The sequence below is a fragment of the Vombatus ursinus genome, unplaced genomic scaffold (genome assembly GCF_900497805.2).
Source record: "Vombatus ursinus unplaced genomic scaffold, bare-nosed wombat genome assembly UNPS02007284.1, whole genome shotgun sequence".
Classification (NCBI taxonomy): domain Eukaryota; kingdom Metazoa; phylum Chordata; class Mammalia; order Diprotodontia; family Vombatidae; genus Vombatus; species Vombatus ursinus.
This window is the reverse complement of record NW_020947062.1, coordinates 11,066,751-11,092,864: the sequence shown is the minus strand read 5'-3', so window position 1 is coordinate 11,092,864 and position 26,114 is coordinate 11,066,751. Positions and strand designations below refer to the sequence as shown.

Sequence of the window (26,114 nt, the reverse complement as noted above, 5' to 3'; positions counted from 1 at the left end):
CTAAGAAAATGACTAAAGACAAAAAGAAAGGCCTCACATACACTGAAATACTCCCAGAATCTTTATAGTAGCATTTTTATAGTAATAGAAAACTGGAAACAAGGCAGATAACCACCCACTGGAACTTGGTGAAATAAACTATGGTATATGAATATGACAGATAGTACTGTGCGGTAAGACTATGAACACAGAGAAGCACTGGATGACTTATGTGAACTGATCAGAATCAGGAAAACAACATGCACACTACTAAAACAATTTTTTAAAAAACAGTAACAAAAATAAAAACTGAATTATGACAAAGCTTGCCCCTAAAGAAGAGATATGAGAATGTACCCCCCCCTCCATTTTTGCAGATATGGGAGACTGTGGGTGAGGAAAACTGCATATGATGTTGGACTGGGTTAATGTGTTGGTTAGTTTTGCTTAACTTTTCATTCCCTCATTTCTTTTTATTATAAGGGATGACTCTGGGAGAGGGAGGAGGGGGTTTGATGATGTAAAGGTAATATAAAAATAAGTTCTCATAAAAAGTTTTAAAAATTTAAAATGAAAATAAAATGAAAATCTCCATATAGAAGGTAGAGCCTGATGTGAACTTTGAAAGAAACTAGAGATTCTCAAAAGTGGAGTTGAAGAAGGAGAGCGTTCCAGGCATGGGGGACAGGCTGATTAAAGGGACAGAGACTGGGACACTCAGAACTGTTTGCTGATCCCTGTTCTAGGTGCTATGGGGGAAGAAATAAAAATAGGGATAAAATCCCACCTTCAGGGAGCCCCTGGTCTGATGGAGGAAACATGACTTTGCCCTGAGGGGACCCCAGCATTCTTTAGGATGAAAGAGGTTGCCCTGAAAGTGGTGCCCATTCTGAGCAAGCCTTGTTATATACCACCTGAATCTGGGCTGGGATCTGAGGCTCCATCAGATGCAGTGAAGCCAGCACCAGGAGCCAAGATAAACTCTCCATCTAGAGGGAGGTGCTAGAAGAAAAAATAAGGGAAAAGAAATGCAAATGATCAACAACCATTCTTTCAAATACTCCAAATCACTAATAGTAATAACAGATAGCATTCATATAGCACCGCAAGACTTATAACACACTTTACATATTATCCCATTTTTTTGTTTTTGTTTTTCTTTAATTTTTTCGTATTATCCCATTTGATAAGAGAAATGCAAATTAAAACATCTCCAAGGTTTCACCTCACACTTGGTAAATTGAAAAAGATGATGAAAGATGGGAACAATGAATGCTGGAGGGGCTGTGGGAAGATCAACACACTAATATACTGCTGGTGGAGCTGTGACTTGGTCCAGCCTTCCTAGAAAACAATTTGGAATTATTTAAGAAAAATCTCTGAACTCCTCATACCCTTTGACCCTGCAATTCCAATACGAGGCTCATACTCTCTAAGGAGGCTAAAGATAAAAAGATCCTACATAGACCAAAATATTCAATACAGCACTTTTTGTGACAGCAAAAACCTGGAAACCGAGTGGGCACTCATCAACTGTGGAATGGCTGAACAAATTATGGTATATAAAGTTAATGAAACACCCTTGTGCCATAAGAAAACAAATATGATGTATCCAGAGAAACATGGGAAGACTTATACGAATAGATGCAGAACAAAATAAGCAGACCCAAAAGAACAATATACATAAGGGTTTCAAAGATGTGAAGAAAAGCAATGCTAAAAGATATCAGAAATCAAGCCAATGCACTGACCAATCACAACTGCAGAGGTCCAGTGAAGATATGTGTTTCCTTCCTCTCAACAGAGAGGTGGCGGGTATAGGTTTGAAATGAGGTAAACACCGTCAGACATGGTCAATGTGTCACTTTGCTTTGCTTAATTACACTTCTTTGTTACAGGGCAAGGAAGGCATTACTGGGGAAACAATATAAAAATCAATAGAATATTTTTTAAATGCATAAGGGAGGCAAGTAATGCAGGGGGACTAGCGATCAGAAGACTTGAGTTATATTCCTGGTTTTGTCCCTGGATCATTGTATGATATTGGGCAAATAATTTCTCCTTCCTGGGTCTCAGTTTCCTTCTTTGTGGAAAAAAAAAAGCAAATGGGGGAAGGGAAGGAAGACTGGACCAGTGGTCTCTAAGATCCCTTTTCTGTTCTACCTTTCCAACCAGTTTTATTATACATTATTCCCCTTTGTACACTCTCTGATTCAACCCATCTTGCCTTCTTGGTTTTCCTCACACACACTGTTCTATCTCCCGCATTTGCATGGCTGAGATATATTCCTGGGATATTTTCCTCTTCCTGGGATATATTCCATCTTCACCTCCTTCTCTTAGAATTCATTCAAAGCTTGTGTCAAATGCCATTTTCTACATGAGGCCTTTCCTTACCCCCTCCCCCCAGCTTTTATTCCTCTCTCTCCTCTAATCCCCTTATTTTTTTGGCTGTCTATTATGCATATGGAATAGAAGACTGGCCCAGCCCTTAAAAACACATGCAAGTTTTGCCTGATGTAATCTGCCATGTGGATATTTGATGAGTCAACCTCTGGACAAGAGTCCTAGAGGGCTCTACTTTGCATTTTGGAACATGGCTATTTCCTATCCACTTCCTACCAGGGAAGGGAATTATGGTCTAGGAAGTCACAAAGATGGTGAGGGGGACAACAGAGAAATCCATTAACATTGCCTTTCCAGAGGCAATCACACTCATGAGATTATTACGATTCTCAGAGAAAGAAGGGGAAAGAGAGGTGAGTGGGAGAGGGCATGAGCTTGGTGACTGGGTAGAAATGAGGACATGAAGACCCAGGGGTAGCCCAGTGGTTTAGGTTCTCCCAGGCTCCTCCTCAGGTGGTCTGGTTTGGAGGGAGGGGCAACAGGAGAAGGCATCAATGATGCTGAGATCACAGGTCCATTGAGGCACAAAGTGTTTCTTTACAAGGAAAATGGTCTTCAGATTGGGAAGCACAGGACAAAAATGATGAACAAGGTCTCAGAATCCAAGATAAGTGAGTTAGTAAGAGCGCACCTAGCTTCCCTCAGTGAGTTCAAGTCACCAGACCTAAATGAACTGTAGTCTCAGGGCACTTAAAGACCAGACTGATGCGATTGCTGGAGCACTGTTACTGACCTTAGAAAAGCTGCAGAAAACCAGACAGGCCATGGGACTAAGCAGAAGTAAATAACACCATGGTTTTCAAAAAATGGGAAGAGTTAGTAAGTTATGAGCTGGAGGTCTTGCCTTTGATTCCTGAAAAACTTTTACAGCATATAATTAAACTATGGTTAATGAGTATTCAAAAAAGCAAATCACAATCTCTAAAAGTCAACATGACTTCATCAGGGACAGGACACACCAATCTAACTCATTTCCTTTTTTTTGAGAGGAGGGATTAGACTTATTTTGTTTGGCCGCAGAGGTCAGAATGAGGGGCGATGGGTGGAAGTTACCTGGGGTATTGACAGGTTGCATGAGTTTACCATAGTGAGGTAGCTGGTGGTATAGTGGATAGAGTGCTGGGCTTAGAGTCAGGAAGACCCAAGTTCAAATCCAACCTCTGACACTCACTGTGTGACCTTGGGCAAGTCACTTAACCTGTTTGCCTCAGTTTCCCCATCTGTAAACTGGGGATAATAATAGCACCTACCTCCCAGGGTTGTTGTGAGGATCAAATGATATAATAATTGTAAAGCACTTAGTAAAAAAAATGTGCCTGGAATATTTTAAGTGCTAAATAAATGTTAGATATTATTATTATATTATAAGGGCTTTGTGGTATCAGAGGAAAGAGGGCTAGAGTCAGGAGCCCTGGATTTGTTTCACAGACCAGTACTTACTAGTTTTGTGATTTTGGGCAATTCATTTCAACTTTCTGAGCACAACTGTCCTCATTTATGAAATAATAATCTTCGGACCACCTGCCTCAACTGGGCTGTTTCATCACTTGTCAGAAAAGTGCTCTTTAAACTACAAAGTTCCATAGAAATGGGAACTGCCATTATCATTGTCATTCTTCATGGAGTCCTCCTTTAAGACACCAGGAAGTAGAAAAGGAATCAAAATATTATTTTTTTTTCTGTAGACATGAGGCTGCAACTCATGCAACTGGTTATATTTCTATGAAACATGAGGAACCTGGGGTTTGGGGGAATGCAGGATGGTCACTGAAGGACTAACCTTGACCCTAATCAGAATGTTTCCTTGGCCAATTGCAGGGTGAAGGCTCTATCAGCCTCCCACCATCTCTGACACATATCCATAGACGCAGGGAGACCTAAGGAAGAGCTTCCTGAATGTTAAGGGGTGTAGAAAGCTGGAGAGCTGAGGGAAGGGGATAGATAATAGGGGTGAGACATTTCTGGAGGCAAGGGGATGCCTGGGATGATGTTTAAGGGTTCTCTCAGCAACTGGGAGCCTAGCCCCTCTCCCTTTTACATTTCAAATGGTGCAAGAAGGGCTCTGGCCAGCAGATGGCAGCAGTCAGCTAAATCACCTTCCATTCTGGAGCAAATCCAGAATGGTTGCTAAATTCCTTTACCCAGAAGATCACTGGATTATAGGATTTAGAGCTGGAAGCAATCACTTAGAGATCATCTTGTCCCAACCCTTCATTTTACAGATGAAGAAACTGAGGCATAGAAAGGGGATGGGACTTGTTTAAGGTTGCAGAGCTCCAGTGACAGAGCCAAGACAGAAGGCCAGGTTTCCTGCCCATCAGCCAGTTTGGGACTGGGGCTCTGGTGAAGACACACACATACCATAGAGCCCTAAGATACCTATGACTAAGGCAACAAGTCAACAAACATTTATTAAATGCCTACTATGTGTGAAGCACTGTGCTTAGTGCTGGTCAAAGAGAAATTAGGAGGAGTCAGGTTAAAGAGGGACCATACATCTAGAGCTGGAAGGTCACTGAGTCCAAACCCATCATTTTGACAGATGAGGAAACTGAGGCACAAGGACATGAAATAATTTGCTCAAGGCAGTACAGTTGCAAGTGGCCAGGATTTGAACCTACATCCTCTGACTCCCAATCCAATGTCCTTCAATTTAATAAGCAATTATTAAGTATTAATATGTGCGAAGTCCTATAGGGGATAATAACACTAGAACACACTTCTATAGAGCTCGAGGGATGAACTACCCTGTGAGATAGGTTGTACAAGTATGATTATCCCTGTTTTATAGATGAGGAAATAAGACGAAGGGAAGAAAAGAGACTTGCCTAGGGCCATGTAACTAGTGTCAGAGACTCTTGGGGAAGCAGAGTCAGATCTTCTAAATCACAAACAAGTATGATTTCCTAATGGAAATTTATCCAGCTCTTTGCAAAGATCAAATCAGACTGATCCTAATCTCAAGCATTGACTGCTTTCAGAGTCAGAAACCCAGAGTTTCAGTCCTGGCTCAGACATTTCCTTGCCTGAGATTCTGTTTTCCAAGCTATACAATGGGAATTAATCTACCACTTCTTTACTTGGAGGGTTATTGTGAGGAAAAAGCTTTGTAGACCTGAAATACTTCACCGTGTCTATGCTTTCATCCATATGGGAATTCTCTCCAAAAGTACAGATCCCAACCCACCCATGTCTTCTTAGCCTGTGCCCCTCTTGTTCATATCATCCTGTGAATCTTTCAGAAGAAGTTCATTCAAGATATTGTAGGTCTCCAGTTTTGTTTTGTTTTAATTTTGGAGGTCCCAGTATAGCATGTATTTAAAAACATATGTTATTGTTTACTTATTTCAATCTGACTCTTGATTTGGGGTTTTCTTGAGAAAGATATTAAAGTGGTTTGCCATTTCCTTCTCCAGCTCATTTTACAGATGAGGAAACTGAGGCAAACAGGGTTAAGTGACTTGCCCAGGGTCACAAGAGCTAGTAAATGTCTGAGGCCTCATTTGAACTCAGTAAGATAAGTCTTCCTGACTCCCAGCACTGTATCTACTGTGCCACCTAGCTGCCATTTTAAAACATCAAGGGTCCAAATCTTAAATAGAAATTATTATTATTGTTATCATTATTACTTATTATATTTATTATTTTATATTTTTATATAGATTATAATAATTATTGTTATAAAAGAAACAGACTGTCAGACACAGATAAACACAGATAGGCAAATGATATTCCTAAAGCACATAACTGACCAGGTCACTCCCCTGGTTCAACAAACTCCATTGGGCCCCTATTGTCTCTAGGATCAAATACAAATTCCTGTTAGGCACCAAAGGCCCTTCCCAACTTGGCTCCATCCTTCCACGTGTTATTCATGAATCCCTTTCACGTACTCTTCAACACAGCCAAACTGGCTTTCTTGCTCATCTTCACATGTGATAGTTCCATTTCCTGCCTGCCACACTTGCCCCGTTTGCCTCCTCACCTCTGCTTCTCAGAATCTCTAGTTTCCTTCAAAGTTCAGTTCAAGGATCAGACCCTCCATGAGGCTTTTCTTGCTCCCTCCCAGCTACTAGTATCCCACCCTGAAAATGACCTTCTCTATATATTTTGTATGTATTTATCTGTATAAGTTTTTTTCTCTTCCCATATATGGTAAGCCCTAGAAAGAAGGGACTGTTTCATTCATTGCCTTTGCATCCTCAGCACCTAGTACAGTGACAAGTACACAGAAGGCATTTAATAAATGCTAGTCAATTGACTGATAGGCTAAACATTAGGCAAGTAGTCAGAGGGGAGAAATAGACAGACTGCATGACCAGTTGTCTCTCCCAGGACACCATTAAATAGTTCGGGAGGCTCCTGATCGCAGGACCCAGGCAGATGCTGGGCCAGTCTCTCTTTCTGAGGAAGTGGGCTGAGGGAATGACCCCCTCCCACACGCCCTGCAGCTGTGGGCTACTCATTCATTTCCACGTCTCTGGAGAAACCCTCCCTACCCACCCTGGGCCATGGGCTATGGGAGCTCTGCAATCATGTGGTGATGAGGGAGAGGGGAGGACATCCTGGCACTGCTACCCTCTCCCCCCTCACCCCCCACACTGGCTTCCTCTGCAGCTTCCATACCTCACCCTGTACCCGCAGTGGCCAGGATTGTAGGAAGGAGTCCAACCTAAGGGAAGCCAGCCAGGGTCCTAAATGCACATTCCCTCCTGCAGTAAGGAACAGTACCAAAGGGAGGGGAAGACCAGGGGGCTCCATCTTCAGCCCTCTGCCCTCCTCTTCCCAGTCTTGGGGCTTGGGGCTCTGTCACCCTGAGGAGGCTATTATATTATATTTGTCTAGCTATCTATGCTCATTCATTTCTCGCCAGCCTAACCTCCCTACATAACCTTCCCAACTCCTTTGCTCCCTCTTTCTCTGTTTTTTCTCTTTCCCTTCTCCTGCTTCCTCTTCTCCCCTCCCCCAAAATTGCTTTCCATCTGCCCACTCTCTGTGTCTCATCCTTTATGCCTGTTGTTTGTCTGTGTCTTTGATGGGCTCTCTCTCTTCATCTGTCTGCCTGTAATATGTTCCTGCCCATTTCTCTTCTTGTCTTCATTTCTCTTACTATCTCTGCCTGCCTATCTTTATCTGTATGTCTGCATCTGTTGGGATATTGCTTCCTGTCTGCCTCTGCCTGTCTGTCTGCCTGCCTGCCTCTCTCTCACTCTCTCTCTCTCTCTCTCTCTCTCTCTCCTCCCCCCTTCTCTGTCTCTCTTCTCTCTCTCTTGTTCTCTCTCTCTCCCTCTCTCCTTGTCTGTTTCTGCCTGTCCTACCTTAGTGAGCCCTTTCCCATTTGCCAACCACTCAGGCATGCCTCAGGTAGGTGAAGAAGGCTTCCAGGACCCTTTTCTCCCATACAGATCCCTCCCCCCTCCATCATAACCCTTGCTCTTCTTTCCACCCCCCATCCCCAACCTTCTTTTCCTCCAGGAGTTTCCTGCTGCCTTTTCTGAGGTTACCATAGTAACCGTCTCCCGTTGGACGAGGGAACCTGAGGAGAGAGCACAGTCACCTCCCTTTGCAGGCACTGCAATCCTTTCTGCCACTCACCTACCCTCAGAGAGGCTGGGCCAGCATCCATCTTCAGAGCCCTGCTCTGAGCCCTACCCCAAAGAAGGATAGGCTTCCTGAAGAGGTTGCAGGTTCCCTTTCTTTGGAGGTTTTCAAGCAGAGGTTAGGTAACCACTTGCTGACTATATTCTAGTGGGCATCACTTTGATATAGGTTGGACTAGATGGTCATTTGGGTCCCTTCCAGTGCTCAAATTCTTGGATTCTTCTATTCTATTCAATTCTCTCATCTGTCCTCCTACCCTCCCAGTCTTGGGTCAATGTCAGTAGAGTAAGCAGGTACTCTTCTTATTTTTTATTTTTTTATTTTTTATTTTTTCACGAGGCAATGGGGTTAAGTGACTTGCCCAGGGTCACACAGCTACTAAGTACGTCTGAGGCCAGATTTGAACTCAGGTCCTCCTGAATCCAGGGCCAGTGCTCTATCCACTGTGCCACCTAACTGCCCAGCATGTACTCTTCTAAGGAGAACACGAGGTCCAAAAAGGTCCCAAATACTTTCTCCACAAGTTTGCCCAAGTACCAGAAATTCCACTGTAAGAGCTTCTTTGCTGTGGGTTGGGATCTGACTTCCTCCTCTAAAATGCCAATCAATGCTCCTGATCGAGGGAGTCCGGTGAGGGAAAGGGATGGTCTGTGGATGGAAGTGAGGCACTGAAGATGAGATAAACAGGAGAAGCAGGAATCTGTCTTGATCTTTAGTGACTTCGCTGCACCACAAGGAGTCCCAAAGGCTCACAAGACTCTTCTAAGATGTCCTGGGAATCAAATAGCCACCATGGGAACAATAATAGCAATGATTATTATTGCCATTATTAATAATAACTAGAATTAGTGAGGCAGTAAAACAGAGTAGACAGGGTGCTGGATTGGGAGTCTGCAAGAACTGGTGATACTTCTCTATTCTTCTCATAGAATTCAGGGTTCTTAACCTGGGGTCCATTGACTTATTTTTTAAAAATATTTTTGATCACCATAGTTTAATATAATTTATTCCCTTCTTAGTCCTGTGCATTTTATTTCATGCATTTGGAAACTCTGAGGAGTCTATAGGTTTTATTAGACTGTGAAAGAGGTCCATGAAGTAAGATAGAGTGGCACAGTGGATAGAATGCTGGGGCCTAGAATTGGGAAGACCTGAGTTCAAATCTAGCTTCAGACACTCACTAACTGTGTGATCTTGGTCAAATCACTTAACTTCTGTAGGTTCCAGTTTTCTCATCTGTAAAACAGGGATAAAAATAGCGCCAAGCTTGGAAAGTGGCTGTGAGGATTAAGTGAGGTAATATTTATAAAGTATTTTACCAACATAAAGCACTATATAAATGCTATTATGATGTCACAAAAAAGTTAAGAACCCCTTCAATAAATTGTAAATTCCTTGAGGACTGGGACTGTTCACTTTTTACAAGTATCCCAGATGTCTAGCACAGTGCCTGATGGGCACATAGTAGGCATTTAATAAATGCTTGTTTATTGATTGCTTGTTTAATGAGTGATCCCTTCCTTCCAACATTTATTATGTACTTACTGTTTAAAAAGCTCTCAGCAGCCTGGAGAGAAACAGGGAAAAAGATTATCACTCCCATTTTACAGATAAGTAAACTGAGAGCCAAATAGCAGAAGTGATTTGTCTAAGGTCCTAGAACAAGCTAGTGGCAGGGCCAGCTTTGTCCTGTCCCCTCCTCCTTTGAACCTCACTAGTACCATTAAGAGCGCCACCATCTTTCCAGTTACCTCAGTTCCCAACCTCGCAGTCATCTCTGATTCCTTACTCTCGCTCACTCCACATAGCCATTCAGTTGCTAGATTTTATTCTTCTACCTTCATAACATCTCTCCTATACATCCCCTCTCCCCTCTCACACAGCCTCCACCCTAGTTCAGGCCCTCATCACCTCTCACCTGGCCTATGGTCTCCCAGCCTCCAACCTCTCCCCTCTCCAAACTATCCTCCACATAGCTGTTGAAGTCATTTTTCTAAAATGCAGGCCTGACTGTGTCACTTCACCACTCCACAAACTCCAGTGGCTCCCTATTGCCTCCAGGATAAACCATAAAGTACTATGTTTGGCATTTAAAGCCCTTTATAACCTGACCCCTTCCTACCATTCTAGTCTTCTTATACTTACTTCCTTTCATGAACTTTATGATCCAGTTACACTGACCTTAGGCAGCTAGGTGACTCAGTGGATAGAGCAGTGGGCCTTAAGTCAGGAAGATCTGAGTTCAAATCTGGCCTCAGACTTTACTAGCTGTGTGACCCTGGGCAAGTCACTTAATCTCTGTTTGCCTTAACCCACTGGAGAAGGAAATGGCAAATCACTCCAGAATCTTTGACAAGAAAACCCCATGGACAGTACTGGCATGCTACGGTTCACAGGGTCAAAAAGAGCTGAACACAAATGAATGACAACAACACTAACCTTACTTGCTGTTTCTTATACATGACACCCCATCTCCTCCTCTGCCTCGTCACAATCTGGTATACTCTCCCTCCTCATTCTGCTTTTTGTTTCCCTGGTTTCCTTTAAGACTCAGCTCAAAGCCCACTTTCTGCTGGAGGCCTTTTCTGGTCTCCCCAGCTGCTAGCACTTCACCCTCTCAGATTGCCTTCCATTTATTTTGTATAGATCTTAGATGTACCTAATTATGTATAGATTTCCTCTATAAACTTCTTGAGGGCGGGCACTATTGTTTCCTTTCTTTGTATGGCTAGTGCTTAAAACAGTGATTGGCACACAGGAAGCATGGAATAAATGCTGGTTGACTGATTGCTTTATTCTGAAGTCAGCTCCTCAGAGGGCCATTTGGAGCAAGGGTCTGGGTGGAAGAAAAGAGGAGTGAGGAGAATATCACATTTTTTAACCAACCAAGAGATAGTAAAATGATTTATAACCAATTTTTCACTGTATCCCCAAGAGACCATTCAAAGATTTTCTGGGCCCTTGGAAATAAAGTAGGACCTTGCGAATATGTCTCCAGATTTATGATGGAACAGTAAACAAAGGCAGCTGTACAAGGCCCATAGACCCAACGAACACTATGAACTATGGTAATGCAAGGCCCTCCCAGGGTTTTTCAACTCTAAGAAAAAACCAATTAATTATAGGGGATCCCTGAGAGTAGAAAAATATTCATTCTGGCCTTTTAAAGAAGTAATTTCTCCTGGAAGAAACTCCAGCCAGAAGCCTCACAACAGCAATCATTAAATGCAGAGTGCAAAGAGGTCTCAGAGGCTGCCCAATCCAGCTACCCTCACTGAAAAGATGAGGAAACCGACATTCAGAGAGATTAAATGACTTGCTTAAAGAGCACAGGTGGTAATAAGTGAGGGTGTGATTTGAACCCAAGCCACTGACTCCATTGTTCTTTCCACTGTACCACAAAGGCTCCCAAGAGGTCCTTTACTACATCCTGGTCTCCAGTCAGGAATATTCTTTCCAACAAACATTTCTCTTGAGACTTAGATGAACTGAAGCAAAGTGAAGTGGGCAGAATCAGGAGAACATTGTACACAGTAACAGCAACATTGTAACAATGACCAACTGTGAAAGACTTATATACTTTGATCAATGTAACTATCTAAGACAATTCTGAAGGACCCATGATGAGAAATGCTATCCACCCCCAGAAGAGTGAACTGATGAACTCTGAATGCAGATTGAAGCATACTGTTTTCCACTTTATTTTTCTTGTTCCCCTTTTTTGGGATACCATGGCTAATACAGAAAAGTTTGCATGACTTCCCAAGTATAATGTGTATCATAGTGTTTGCCTTTTCAATGGGTGGGGGAGGGGATAGGAGGAGGAAGAAAATTTGAAACAGTTTTTTTTAAAAGAATGTTAAAAAAATAAATTAAAAAAAAATTCTTCCTGGACACAGGTAAGCTAATTCTCCAAAGTCAAACATAGACATTTTGCCTGACATATTGGCAAGAACCCTGGTCTTGGAAATCAGAAGACAAAGTCCCCATTCTGCTACTCCCTTGCCATATGACCTTGGCCAGGTAATTTCTCTTCCTTTAGGCCCCAATTTTTCTCATCTATATAATAAGTGGAGTGGAGTAGCTGATTTCTAAAGTTCTTTCTAGCTTTGGCATTCTATGATTGAGAAGGGAGAGTCATGTAATAAAAAACTCAAGTCAATTCAACAAATTTATTAAGCATGACTATGTACAAGGCCCTGTCCTAGGTGCTAGGGATGCAAAGACAAAACCAAAACATTCACTCTCCTCATAAGGAAAGTCTAATGGGGCACTAATAGTCTAATGGGGCACTAGGTTTGGAGTGAAAAAACAAACAAAAAAAAACCCACTGAGTTTAAAGCCCAGCTCAAGTATTTGTTCACCTGTGTGGCCTTGGGTCATCTCATCTCTCTAGGGCCGTTCCATCCTTTGTAAAATGATTGGATTGGACTGGATGATCTCCAAGTTCCCAATGATCCCATGCTCCTACTGACAACCAGGTTAAAGATGGGGTTGAGCAAGTATCTCTTGGTACTTAAGAGAATAGATAATAAAAAAAAATGCCTCCTTTTGATAGAGGGGTGGAAGCTTGCAGGAGCAGAAAGTTCGAATATATCAGACATGGTTACTGAGTTTTGTTTAACTATTTTGTCTTATTTACAAGGGAGAGTTTGATCTTGGGAGAGGTTTGGCAGTGTTTATCACTGGAAATGATGGGGCTGCAAAAAGTAAAATGCGTTAATAATTTTTAAAAAAGAAGTTGTTTACTCTGAGATACTTCCCCACACCTATGAGATTGGCTAATATCACAGAAAAGGAAATGACAAATGTTGGAGGGGATGTGGAAAAATTAGAGTTGTAAACTGATCTAACCATTCTGGAAAGCAATGTGGAACTATGCCCAAAGGGCTATAAAATTGTGCATACACTTTGACAGAGCAATACCACTAGTAGGTCTGTATCCTAAAGAGATCAAAGAAAAAGGAAAAGGACCCATATGTACAGAAACATATATAGCAACTCTTTTTGTGATGGTAAAGAATTGGAAATTGAGGGGATACCCATCAATTATGGAATGGCTGAACAAGTCATAGTATTTTATTGTGATGGAATAATATTGTGTTATAAGAAATAATGAGCAGGATGCTTTCAGAAAAACCTGGGAAGACTTATATGAACTGATGCAAAGTGAAGTGAGCAGAACCAGGAAAACATTGTACATAGCAATACTATAAAGATGCTCAACTGTGAATGACAACTATTCTCAGTAATACAATGATCCAAGATAATTCCTAAGGATTTATGATGAAAACCCACTATCTACTTCCACAGAAAGAACTAATGGAGTCTGAATGAAGATTAAAACACACTTTTCCAGCTTTCTTCATTATTCTTGGGGTTTTTGGGGGGGTCTATGTTTTCTTTTGCAACATGGCTAATATGGAAATATTTTGCATGACTACACATGCATAATCTATATCAAATTACCTGCCTTTTCAAGGAAGTGGGAGGGGAGGGAGGGAGAGAATTTGGAACTTAACATTAAAAAAAGAATGTTAAAAATGTTTGTTTATATGTAATTGAGAAAAAATAAAAATCAAATAAAAAAAGAAATTTCTTAATACATATTTCCCTCTAGGGAAGAGGAATATAGCCCTTCCTGACAGGGCCCGTTCAGTGATGTACTGGAGCTGATTCATATACACCGTTGAGAGCCACTAAATTTTCGCATGAGAATTTACACTTCAGAAATCTGCAAATGTTACGAATGAGTATTTGATTTATTATTTTGGAGAAACCAGTGTGGAAAATGTTGATAATTCAGATTAAACTTTAAAACTGTGTTGTGCATTTTTGTGTGTGTGTGCTGAAAAGCTGGTTGTTAAGCATTTACCAAACATATCCCTGAGCCCATTCTACTTTTGGACAGCTCTAACTTGCTGAACAGCTTTTCCTCACATCAAGTCTAAATTTGCTTCTTTGCTGTTTGCAGCCATTGCTCTTAGTTCTGCCCTCCAAGGCCATTAAAAAAAAAAAGTTATTCCCTTTCCCACAAAACAGCCTTTCAAATACTTGTGACAGCCTTCTCTCCTCACTTTCGTAATCCTATTGCCGTCCTTGGAAGCTCTCCACCTTATCAATGTCCTTTCTGAACTGTGGTGCTCAGAATGGAATAGAATGCTCCACATGTGGTCTGACGGAAATCAATGGTACTCTGCTCCCTGGTCCTGGATGTTATTCCTAGAATCCACTCTCTGCTCACCTCTGCTTCTTAGAATGTCTAGTATCCCTCAAAACCCAGCTCATGAGCCACCTCCTACAATTGGACTTTCTTGATCTCTAGCTACTAGTGCTTCCCACTGAAATTACCTTACACTATATGTATTTTGTATATAATTAAATGTGTACATGTTGTTTTCCCCAATACCATGTAAAGTCCTTGAAGACAGGGACTATTTCTCTCTTTGTTTTGTCTTCCCTGTGCCTAGAACAGTGCCTGAAGCATAGTAGATAGCTAATAGATACTTCTTGATCGATTAGTATGCCTCTCATAATTTAATCTAAGATAAAATTGCTTTTTTTGGTTGCCATATTACACTGTTGAAATATTGAGTTTGTGTTTGTTGTTCAGTCATTTTTTCAGCCATGTCTGATTTTTTGTGATTCCAGTTAGGATTTTCTTGGCAAAGATAGTGGAATAGTTTGCCATTTCCTTCTCCAGCTTGTTTCACAGATGAAGAAACTGAGACAACCAGGGTTAAGTGACTGGCCCAGGGTCATACAGCTAATAAGTATCTGAGGCTGGATTTGAACGCAGGTCCTCCTGACTCCAGGCCTGGGACTCTGTCCACTGCACCATCTAGCTGCCCGATAATAATAATAGTTAGCATTTATACAGTGCTTTAAAGTTTGCAAAGTTATGTATATGTTTATATATATTATATATGTTAACTTAATTGTTCCTCACCACAACCCTGTGATGAAGGTGTTATTATTATCCCCATTTTACAGATTGAGGAAATTGAGGGACAGAGAGGTTAGGTGATTTGCCCAGGGTCACAACTAGTCAATGTCTGAGTAGGATTTGAGCTTAAGTCTTCCTGATTCCAAGTCCCTTGCTCTATCCAAAACCCAGACCTTATTCAAATGACCTATCTATTTATGCCATCTCCATCTTTTACTTGGGAAGTTGATTTTTTCTTTAAAACACAAGCATAAGGTCTTACATTTTTTCCTACTAAATTTCAGCAAGAAGTAGTGGGTAGACAGATGGAACCAGGGAAGACCTGGGTTCGAGTCCCATCTCTAGCTACGTGATCCTGGATAATTCACTTAACCTCTGGGTTCCCTAAGCAACTCTTCTAGGATTTAGTCTGGTGACTTAAACTCATTAAGGGCAGCTACATTCTCTCTTACTACCTCCTTAATTATCTTGGGCATTAACTGCATATTGGCCATTTCTTTTCATCCTTTACTACCCAAACGTCATTCCTATTGGCAGAGAAAACACAAGATGAGAATTAAGCAGCTCTATCTTCTCTCAGTCTCCTGTCATTAGTGTCTCATCTTGCCTCAGCAACAACTTCATCCTTTCTTTGTTACTGTTCTTTCCCCTGCTATAGCTTAAAAAAAAAATGCCATTGGTATGTTCTATCGGCTGATTCTGAGCTTTAATGATCTTGACACTACTTTTATAAAACTACGCCATGTTTTCATTTTCACCTGTTACCTACCCTTGCTTCCAGCTTCTCTAGTTATCTTGTTGAGTTCTATCAACAGTCATTCATCATCAAGGTTCACTGGCCTCTTGCTAGTTAGAAGCGGAAGGTACAGCAAGATCCTTGGTCAACTGCCATGCTATTAGTTGCTTTGAGGGTTTTTAAGAGCCAACAGCATTCATTTCAATTCTCTGTACTGGAAAACTATTCTCATTCTCTCTGTCTCTCTCCCTCCCTCCCTGTCTCTGTGTATCTCTGTCTTTCTCTGTGTGTCTCTGTCTCTGTCTGTCTCTCCCTCCCTCTTTCTCTGTGTCTCTGTCTCTCTGTGTGTGTCTCTGTCTCTCCCTCCCTGTCTGTCTATCTCTCTTTCTGTCTCTCTCTCTGTCTTCTCTCTCTCTCCCTCCCTCCTTGTCTCTGTGAGTCTCTGTCTCTACCTGTGTCTCTGTCTCTGCCTCTGTCTCTCTGTCTGTCTGTCTGTCTCTCTCTCTCTCTCTCTCTCTCACACACACACACACACACACACACACACACACACACACACACACATCAGCTCCCAGGGCTTAATTATCTTCTCTATGCAAATGACTCACAGGCTTCTACATCCAATCACAATCTCTCCTGAGTTTAAGTCCCAAACCACCAACTGCCTGCCCCAGAGACAATTCAAACTGAACATGTCTAAAACTGAACTCAGTGTCTTTCCCCCAAAACCTACTCCACCAAACGTCTCTATTTATTATCAAAAGGATCACCATTCTTCCAGTTTCCCAGTTTCATAACCTTCATCTACCCCCAGCTCCTCACCCTCCTTCACCACACACATACAATCAGTGGCCATATCTTGCAATTACTACCTCTCCAATGTCTCTCCCATATCATCTCTTCTCTCTGCTTACACAGCAATCACTTTAGCTCACCTCATTCCCTCTTGCCTGGACTATTGCAATGAGCTCTCAGTTGGTCTCCTGCCTCATATCTCCCCATTTCCCTCCACCCTCCACTTAGTTGATGAAGGGATTTTCCCTAAGCGCAGCTCTTGCCATGTCACTCCATAATAAACTCCAATCGTATTGGCTCTGGGATAAAAATCTAACCTCTGTTTAGTTTTTAAAGCCTTTCCACAACCTATCTTTCTGAATTCATTATAGATCACACTACCCTTTTCTAACTCTCCAGTGCAGTCAAATTTATCTCTCTGCTCCTCACACATGGCATCCCCAACTTCTCTCCCTGCCTTTGCACTGAAGGCCTCCTGATCTGCATTGTTCCTTCACATTTTTCTCATAGAATCTCCTTCTTCCTTCAGGACAAGCAGCTCAACCCCCTCTCCAAACCCAACCTTCTCCATGAAGCCATTCCTGATGCTTTCAGCTGCTAGTTGTTTTCTACCCCATCCAATATCTTGCTTTTAACTGTCTTGCAGTGGATAGAGTCTGCAGTCACAAAGACCTAAATTCAAATCCAACCTCAGATACTTACTAACTGTATGACCCTGGGTAAGTCATTGAACTCTATTTGCCTCAGTTTCCTGATCTATAAAGTGAGCTAGAGAAGGAAATGGCAAGCCTCTCTAGTATCTTTGCCAAGAAAATCCCCAAAAGGGGTCACAAAGAGTCAGACATTACTGAAATGACTAAACATTTAGGGATAGAGGCTGGATCTGTGATTTCATTGATACATGGAAATTATGTGTGAAGAAACTTGTTCTACCAACACAGGTAGACATAAGTTTAAATAGTATAAAACTATGCTTTTGGAATACACTATACAATTACCTTCTCTGCAACTTGGTCTTAGAGAATTGTCAGGAGCACTGAGAGGTTAAGTTGCTCAGGGTTACATAGACCATATTTGTCACAGGCAGGACTTGAATCCAGGTCTTCCTGGCTTAAAGGGCAGTTTTCTACTTTCCCTGCTGACTCTGTTTACCTTGTTTCTATTTTATATTTATTCTGTGTAGATTTTTTATACACATGTGTTCTCTCCCCCATTAGAATGAAAGGTTCTTAAAAGTAGGGATTCTTCCTTCCTTTCCTTCTTTCTTTCTTTCTTTCCCTGATGTTTGCCACAGTGCCTGGCACATAGTAGGTACTTAATAGATGCTTATTCATTGATTATTTCTATATAGGATCACAGGATCATAGGAACTTAGATCTAGAACTTGAAGGAACTTTAGAAATCACTTCATCCAACCCCCCATTTTTATAGATGAAGAAACTAAGGTCCAGATACATTAAATGGTTTGCCCAAAGACACACAAGCAGTAAGTATGAAAGCCAGGATTCAAACTCACTTGGAGTTACTCCTATGACTTTAGATTCAGTACATTTTCCATTGTATTATACTGTCTCTATCGTTAGCATACCATGATATTTACCTGTTGATCGAGAAAGTTATAAAACCGAAAGTTACTACAAATACAGTAATACTTTTTAATAGATTTGCATTTTATTAATCACAACTGTAACTATATACCTTTCAAAAATAGTAAGTGACAGAGACAGGATTTGAACGCAGTTCCTGACATCACCTCTCAGCATCAGTCTCAGCAGAAAAGGAATGAGGAAGGGGAAGACTGGGCCCAGCTTAGTAGGGGAACAATCATATATAATGTGGGACTTATCAATGAGCCCAGCTCCTACGAGCATGCTCAGAGTGCCACTGATGCAATCCCTGATTTGGAAGAGGCTAGGTTCTCTATTTCTAGGAGAATCTTAATGGACAGTATAATGAACTGCCTTAGAGACTTTGGTGCATTCTTAACTGGTTCCAGGCTGCTATGTGTTGAGTAGGAGCCTTATGATTGGCTGTGGCTGAGGAGGCAGAACTGAGGTGGCCTTTTATTTTGGTTTCAGCCTCTTCTCTTTAACTGGCTTCTTCCTACTCAGCTGTATCTGGTGAGAGACAATGCTTTAGGTGAGAGGCCTGGAGCCTTTTCCCTCTGAGACCACCATGTGACACTGTGAATATGGGCCTCAGTTCTTTGCCTTGGAGGTTCTTCCATTTTAGGGGAAGGAAATTAATCTAGAGGCTATGACCTTGCTAGTTTCAAAAGTCAGGAAAACAAACTGCCTAGGGTTTGGAAGTCCAAGAGTATGGGGACTGAGTCCATGATGAGTTTTGTAGACAACCCAGCATCATTGTCCTGTAGACTGACCTTCAGGACTTAGGTGAGATTTAGGACTTGCCTGGCAATAATACTACAGTAATGTGAATTTGGAAGGACCAATGCTATGTAGAAACTGTTGAGTTTGAGCCCAATCTTTCCATAGACTGAGGTGGTAGAAGGGAGAGTGTGTTCCTGAGGTGTAGTGGAGAAATGTTTGGATGTCTCTTCCGGTTAAATCTTTGAAGAAAATATCCCTTTGTAAAAACTAATTAACTGGTTAAATGGAAGTGAGGTGCTAGTCACTGGTGGCTAATAGAGGAAAAACACACCTGAAATGGGGACTTGAGCCAATGGCAATAGAACAGAGATACCTCCAACACCTCAAGGTCCCCTTTGTGACCTGAGTGGGGTATGTGGCAGCTTGGATCTGGGATAGTGAGTCTAAAGCACACTCCCTATGAAGATACAGTAGAAAGAGCATGGGAATAGAAATCAGAAAACTTGGGTTAAAATGTATTTCTGCCACTTACTAGTTTGTGAAGTCAATGATTCTCTTAGCGACAGGTGAAGTCAATAGTATTTAAGTGCCTACTAGTGAAGCACTGGGTTAAATTCTGGGGATAGAAAGAAAAGGGGGAAAAAATCCTTGCTTTTAAGGAGCTTACAGACTGATGGGAGGGATAATATACAAAGAAATAAATACAAATAAGGCATATACAAGATAAATCAACAGACAGAAGGCACTAGCATTAATGTCATCTCTAAAATGAAGAAATTATCCAGATGCTATCTAAGGTCTCTCCTAGCTCTTTTTTTTTTAAGTGATTGGTTTCTATTGTAATCCTAAGTATTTTGCTGTTGTTCAGTTATGTTTAACTCTTCCTGGCCCCATTTGGGGTTTTCTTGGCAGAGATACTGAGGTGGTTTGCCATTTCCTTTTTCAGCTCATTTTATAGATGAGGAAACTGAGGTTGAGTTAAGTGACTTGCCCAGGGTCATACAGCTAGTCTGAGGTTGGATTTGAACTCTGGAAGACGAGTCTTCCTGACTCCAGGTCCAGCACTTTATCCACTGTGCCACCTAGCTGCCCCATTTTTTTTCTGACCCTTTATTCTTCTCCTTTTTCAAATAAAATTTCCCTGAAGTAAATACAAATAAGGCATTACAGGATAAATCAACAGAGAGAAGGCACTAACATTAATATCACCTGTAAAATGAAGAAATAACCCAGATGCTATCTAAGGTCTCTACCAACTCTGATATTCACAGTCACAGAATCTCAGAGTTGGAAAGGCTCCAGAACTAAGCTAGCCCAACCTAGAAGAGACTCCAGAACTAATCTAGCCCAACCCTAGAAAAGACTCCAGAACTAATCTAGCCCAACCTAATTTAAATGGTAATCCCAACGATATTCCTAGATAATAAAGACTGAAAATGCTAGTAAAGGTGTGTACAGTTGTGCTTGGAGGGCAGTGGGGCATGCTGTAGGGGTTTGCTGCTGCCAATGATATCCTAGAAGCATCAACCTAGCTTGGCCACTTGTGTTCCCAAGAGGCACAATGGTAGAAATTAGCCCAAAGTGTGTGGAAGATGTTTCAAGAAGCAGAGAGTGGAGTGGATAGGACTGAGTTAATAAAAAAATGAGGGAGTCACTTGAGACTAGAAGCAGGATATGAGGCAAAGCTCCAGCAGTGTGTTGGGAAGACTGGGTATGAGCATGTATGGTGGGTGGTTGAGCTGCATTATGTGCCTTGGTGCCATCTTCTAGTGATATGTCATTGAACCATGATGAAAAAACCTGATTGGGTTAGATAGCTGAATAAGTTTCTGACTTTTCAGTGTTCTTTCTCCACAAGATAAATCAGAAAGGAATCTAAGGTTCAGCTCCTAGGTGAGAGGTTCTCAACATGGCCAGCCATCCTCTGCTTAAAACTAATGGGAAACTCAATGCCCGCTGAGACAACCTAAATGAGGCAAGTCAAAATCAGCTTCTCTTCCACTCCCACCCATTGTGCCAAGCTTTACATTCCCTGGGGCTAACCCATCAATTCTAAAACTTCTTTCTGGTGACAACTCTTAACTCTTTGAACAGTTATCAGCACCCTGCCCCCAACTCTTTGTTACATATTCGGTTACTTCCACTAATCATCATGGTCTCCTAGACTAGGTTACTAACTGTGGTCACCCTCCTCTGAACTCAGTCCAGTTAATTAATGTTATTTCTAAAACATGGTCCCCAGAATAGGATTCTATACTCCAGATGTGGCCTCACCAGAAGAGAGACCCACAGGATCGACATCGTCTGGGTTCAAATATTAGTAGTACTACTTGCTACTTTTGTGACCTTGGACAACTCACTTATCCTCTCTGGGTCTCAGTATCATCATCTAAAATGAGGGGATTGAACTAGATGACCTGGAAGCTCCCCTCCACCCTAGCTCTCTATTCCTATCATTTTAATAACAGACTAAAATCATATTATCTTTTTCAGTTTCCAAATAATACTGTGGAGTTTTGGTTTTGTTTGTTTGTTTTGAGAGGTCTACACCTGTAGAGTATCTCCTTGTGTGGAAACTCTCTCCAACTAACAGCTTATCTTTAACTTAATCTTAGGAGACTGCCTGGAGGTACTGAGAAGTTCCACAGTCCCACAGCTAGTATGTTTCAAAGGTAGGTCTCCTTGACTACCAGTCCTGTTTCCATAGTGCCATGCTACCTCTAACAGAGTTTATACTCTCTGTTCCCCCTCCCCCACCAAAAAATATCCTGATCTTTTTCACATGAAATATTGCCTTACCTTGCCTCCCTCTTAGATTTGTGCCATTGATTTTTCTAACCCTAGTGTAGAACTTTTTGTTTCTTCTTATTAAATTTCATTTGATCAGATTCAATCTTTCACTATAGCCTACTGAGATTTTTTAAAGCCTAACTCTACAAACTAAGATGTTAGCTATTCCCCCCCAACTTTATGCAGAATATAAGCTCCCCAAGTGCATTGGTTGTCTCACTTTTTTGTGTTTATATCACCAGCACCTGGCACAGTGCTTGGCATACAATAAGTGCCCAATAATAGCTCACTTGTTGCTACCTATCTGCAAATTAGATAAGCATACTTGATGTTTCTTTGTATGTAAAAGAACTTTGCAAAATTTAAAGCACTACTTTAATAGCTATTCTTATCCAAGTTCTTAATTCCGATGACCCTAAGGTCCCTTTTAACTCAAACATTCTGGGATTCTGGGGAGACTAACTACTTAACTGGATCAGAGAGCAAGAAACTCACCATCACTACATGGCTCATTTCTGGGGCTCGTGTAGCTGGGCAGTGACCCTCCATTCCATGAGTAGTAGGCTGCCAGGCTTGCAACCCCAGTCCAAAGGCTTGAGCAGCTCATATACTGATAGACTTGGGATCAGTGGCTACTTTTTTAAAAAGTGCAGCACAAGCTTAAGTAGCTTTTCCCATAGAGATTGTAAATACTGATATTGTATTTTTTAAATGCTTTAGAATCCTTGAGAGACTGGCAGATTAACTGTCATTATGGAGAGTTAAACTTTTACGGTTTAGAAAGAAACTGAATGACGTTCAGAAGAGAATGAAGAGAATGTCTTTCCTGAGACCTATTTTAATTTCTCTTGTGAAGCAACACAAAAAGAACTCTTGAGAAGAGACTTAAATTGATATCCTGAGAGAAATGAATGGTGGGACTACGTTTCCAGAAATGAGAAGTCATTGGTTGTAGTGATGATTAAACGCAATTTTAGCTATGATCTTTCACATGGTACTGCAAATAACTATTTATGTCTTTTAAAATAAATTTGTTTTGTTACACTGTTAATAAATAGAATAAGTAGTAACTTTGTTGCATATTTAAGCCTAGTAGATTAAATTAAGGGAGTGTATGTGTATGTGTGTCTATAGAGAGAGAGGCGGAGACAGAGAGAAGCAAATGTTTATGGGATAAGAGGTTTATTAAATAATATGTAATACTAATAAATGTGAATATTAAATGTTATTTATACTATTAATATAATGAAGTGGGGCTCAGAGATAATCAATTAATTACCAGGAGAGATTGAGATTTAAATAAATTCAAAACATCTTTCTCAATTACCTTAGAACTCAGGATGAGAAAATGAATAAGGAAGATGAGCCAGGTAAAGAGAGGGATAACCACCCCACCTAGGCTATACATGTGGGTATCAGCACTAGAATCCTATTACATGTGGAGTCTCATCTGGTATTACTGAATTTTTTTCTTTCCCATAAGCATTTTATCTTTCATTATAAATTCATTATAACAACAAAATGACAGTGCTACTGATGAACAAACATGGGATTAATGACATTCATCTGCCTATACATATTAATTTCATAAGCTAATACTTCATTTTTATTACTTTATGTAGTACATATTTCATGATTAGTTTAGGATTAAAACTATCATTTTCATATTTCCACTACTTCATAAAACTAGAGGTTTACATGTTTATATTGCATTGTGACTTTTTTGAACTAGAAACTCATGGGTCAGGGTCTCCTAATTTCAGGAGTAGACTCAATAAGAATAAAGACATTACTGATCCAACCATTCTGGGGAGTAATTTGGAACTATGCCCAAAGGGCCATAAAACTGTGCATACCCTTTGACCCAGCAATACTACTGCTAGGTCTGTTTCCCAAAGAGATCATAAAAATGGGGAAAAGGATCTACATGTACAAAAAATATTTATAACAGCTCTTTTTGTGGCGGCAAAGAATTGGAAATTGAGAAGATGCCCATCAATTGGGAAATGACTGAACAAGTTGTGATATATGAATGTAATGGAATACTATTGTGCTCTAAGAAATGGTGAACAGGCAGACTTCAGAAAAAACCTAGAAAGACTTGTATGGACTGATGCTGAGTGAAGTGAGCAGAACCAGGATAACAGTGTACATAGTAACAGCCACATTATGTGATGACTGACTTTGATAGACTTAGCTCTTCTCAGCAATGCAAGCATCTATGACAACTCTAAAAGACTCAAGATGGAAAATGCTATCCACACCCAGTGAAAGAACTTAGTAGTATGAATGCAGATGGAAGCATATATTTGCTCTCCTTTTCTTTTGTTGTTTTGTTTTGTTTCTTTTTTCTTGTGGTTTCTCCCATTAGTTATAATTCTTCTTTACATCATGACTAATGTGAAAATATGTTTAATATGAATGTATAAGTAGAGCTTATATCAGATCGCATACAATCTTGGGAAGGGGGGAGGAGAGGAAGGGGGAGAAAATTTGAAACTCAAAATCTTATATAAGTAAATGATGAAAACTAAAAATAAATTAATTATTAAAAATAAAAGTAGGGGGGGAATAAAGACATTATAAGTATAGCACTCTTTTGGCACTGCCAAAGATGCTTTGACTAAAAAGGTGACCCCTCTCCTGGTAAGGGAGCCTAATGAGAGAGCATGCTTGGACCAGGGAAGCCAGGTGCATGGAAGTAGGAGAGTCAGAGCTCCAGTTTAGGGAGCTCCCACACCAGGCAGTTATTCTGAGAATCTGCATCAAAGATCAAGAGAGGCCAAAAGCCACAAGAAGTGAATTCTGGGATGCCAGAACCAGGCCTATGTAACCAAATAATTCTGGAGAGGGACAGAGCAGGACTGAATTGATGGAACCATTTTAACTTCTGAGACTAGAGCTGATAACTCTCAATCTCCCACCTCTCCTTTCCTTTCATTTCTCCTGAGTGGACGTATGTGGCTGTGTGCCCATCTCTTTGAACCTTATCTCCATTTCTTAATAGTTTATTAATCTTTTCTGTGCACCTATCTTTAATGTCAGCTTTTATGATACACACCATTAAACATTGCTTCGCCTACCTCTGTATCTTTGTACAAGTACAGCAGAAAGAGAAAATAGTGGAGTGCCCAGAAAGGAAAGAGAGAAAAAGATTTAAAACCAGAAAGCTGCCCACATGCTATTTTTTCTGGCTGCTAGTTGGGAGCAAAGAGAATTATTGATTCATATTCACAGTTTTCCAGAAGAGGGGGGAGGAGGGAAGGGAGAGAAGAGAGAATGCCACAAACTTTCTCCAGATCTGAGGTTTTTAATCTAGGTTCCACAGATATATAGGGCTATGTGGGTAGATTTCAGGGATCATATAGATGGTGGGAAATTATATCTTTATTTTCACTAACTTCTAACTGAAACTTAGCATTGCCTTCAACTAGAAATTTTTTAGAAAATTATTCTGAGGAGTCTATAAGCTTTATCAGCCTGCCAAGGGGTCTATGACAGAAAAATGTTAAGAATACCTGCTGTGGACAATGAATGAGTCAGCATTTAAGGGTCTGAGGCTGTAACTGGCTTTCCAGCAATGGAAAGCAGGATCATTGCCCCATTCTTGCTCATTGTTTCATGGGTTTGGTTTGAAGGGAACCACTTTCCCCAAAAGGAGAGGAATTGAGAGAATGACTAGATAGAGGTAATTGAAGGAGTCACTAGATAGAGGCAAAAAGTTTGAAAGAGTAACAAACAACTTCTTAGCAACCCAACCCATCAGCACGGTGTAGCGTCATATCACCACTGTTAGAGAAGGATATTTCAAAAAAAAACATCAAAGAATTGAGATATTGGAAAGAATCTACTGTAGCAAGGTCAGAGCTGGAAAGACTCCTCAGTTAATGCTGTGTAAATTACTTCATCTATCATATCATGCAAAAATAACGTACACACTGACAGTAGGAAACAACATGAGGAGACTGATCTATACATCTCTTGAGGAGGGTGATTAGGAGATAAGAGGCTTTACTGAGAAAGTGGGGTGGGTGGGGCAGCAAGGAGTCTGAGGAGAGTTCTGAAGTCAGGAAGAGACATGTACCCTGGAACTGGTCCTCTAGGGCAGAAAGAGAGAGCTTCTCCAGGGTGAGGCCAAAAAGGGCCCAAAAAATATGCATGCAATGCCTGTGAGTGAGGTTAAAATTAGCTAGATTATTACAAAGGGTCAGAGCCAAAATTAGGAAGTTCTTTTGCACAAATGCACGTGTGTGTGTGTGTGTGTGTGTGTGTGTGTGTGTGTTTATGTATGTCTGTGAGCACATGTGCTTGCACATGTGGGAAATTGTCATGTCCTTGTCTGGGGCAACAAGGTGACAGAATCACCACGGAACTTGAGTTAGAAAAGATGGTAAGCAAAATAGAATGCCACAGAGGGTCAACCAGTTTTTGAACTTGCATGGGGTTTTTGAAGGATATCCAGCTAAGACTCACATGGCAAACCCATTTTCAAAGACTAGAGAGATGATTTGGTATTGGTGGGGATGCCACA

At 41.0% G+C, this 26,114-nt stretch overlaps 1 protein-coding gene across 2 annotated transcripts in view; it reads right to left on the bottom strand.

The window, feature by feature from the left end:
- Nucleotides 1-26,114, bottom strand: part of AMN (amnion associated transmembrane protein) — an 82,794-nt gene that overhangs the window by 15,427 nt on the left and 41,253 nt on the right. For both annotated transcript variants that reach the window (XM_027849331.1, XM_027849330.1), the window contains exon 4: nucleotides 894-981. In XM_027849331.1, the coding sequence (XP_027705132.1) occupies nucleotides 894-981 (88 nt within the window). The remainder of the gene's footprint in view (nucleotides 1-893; nucleotides 982-26,114) is intronic.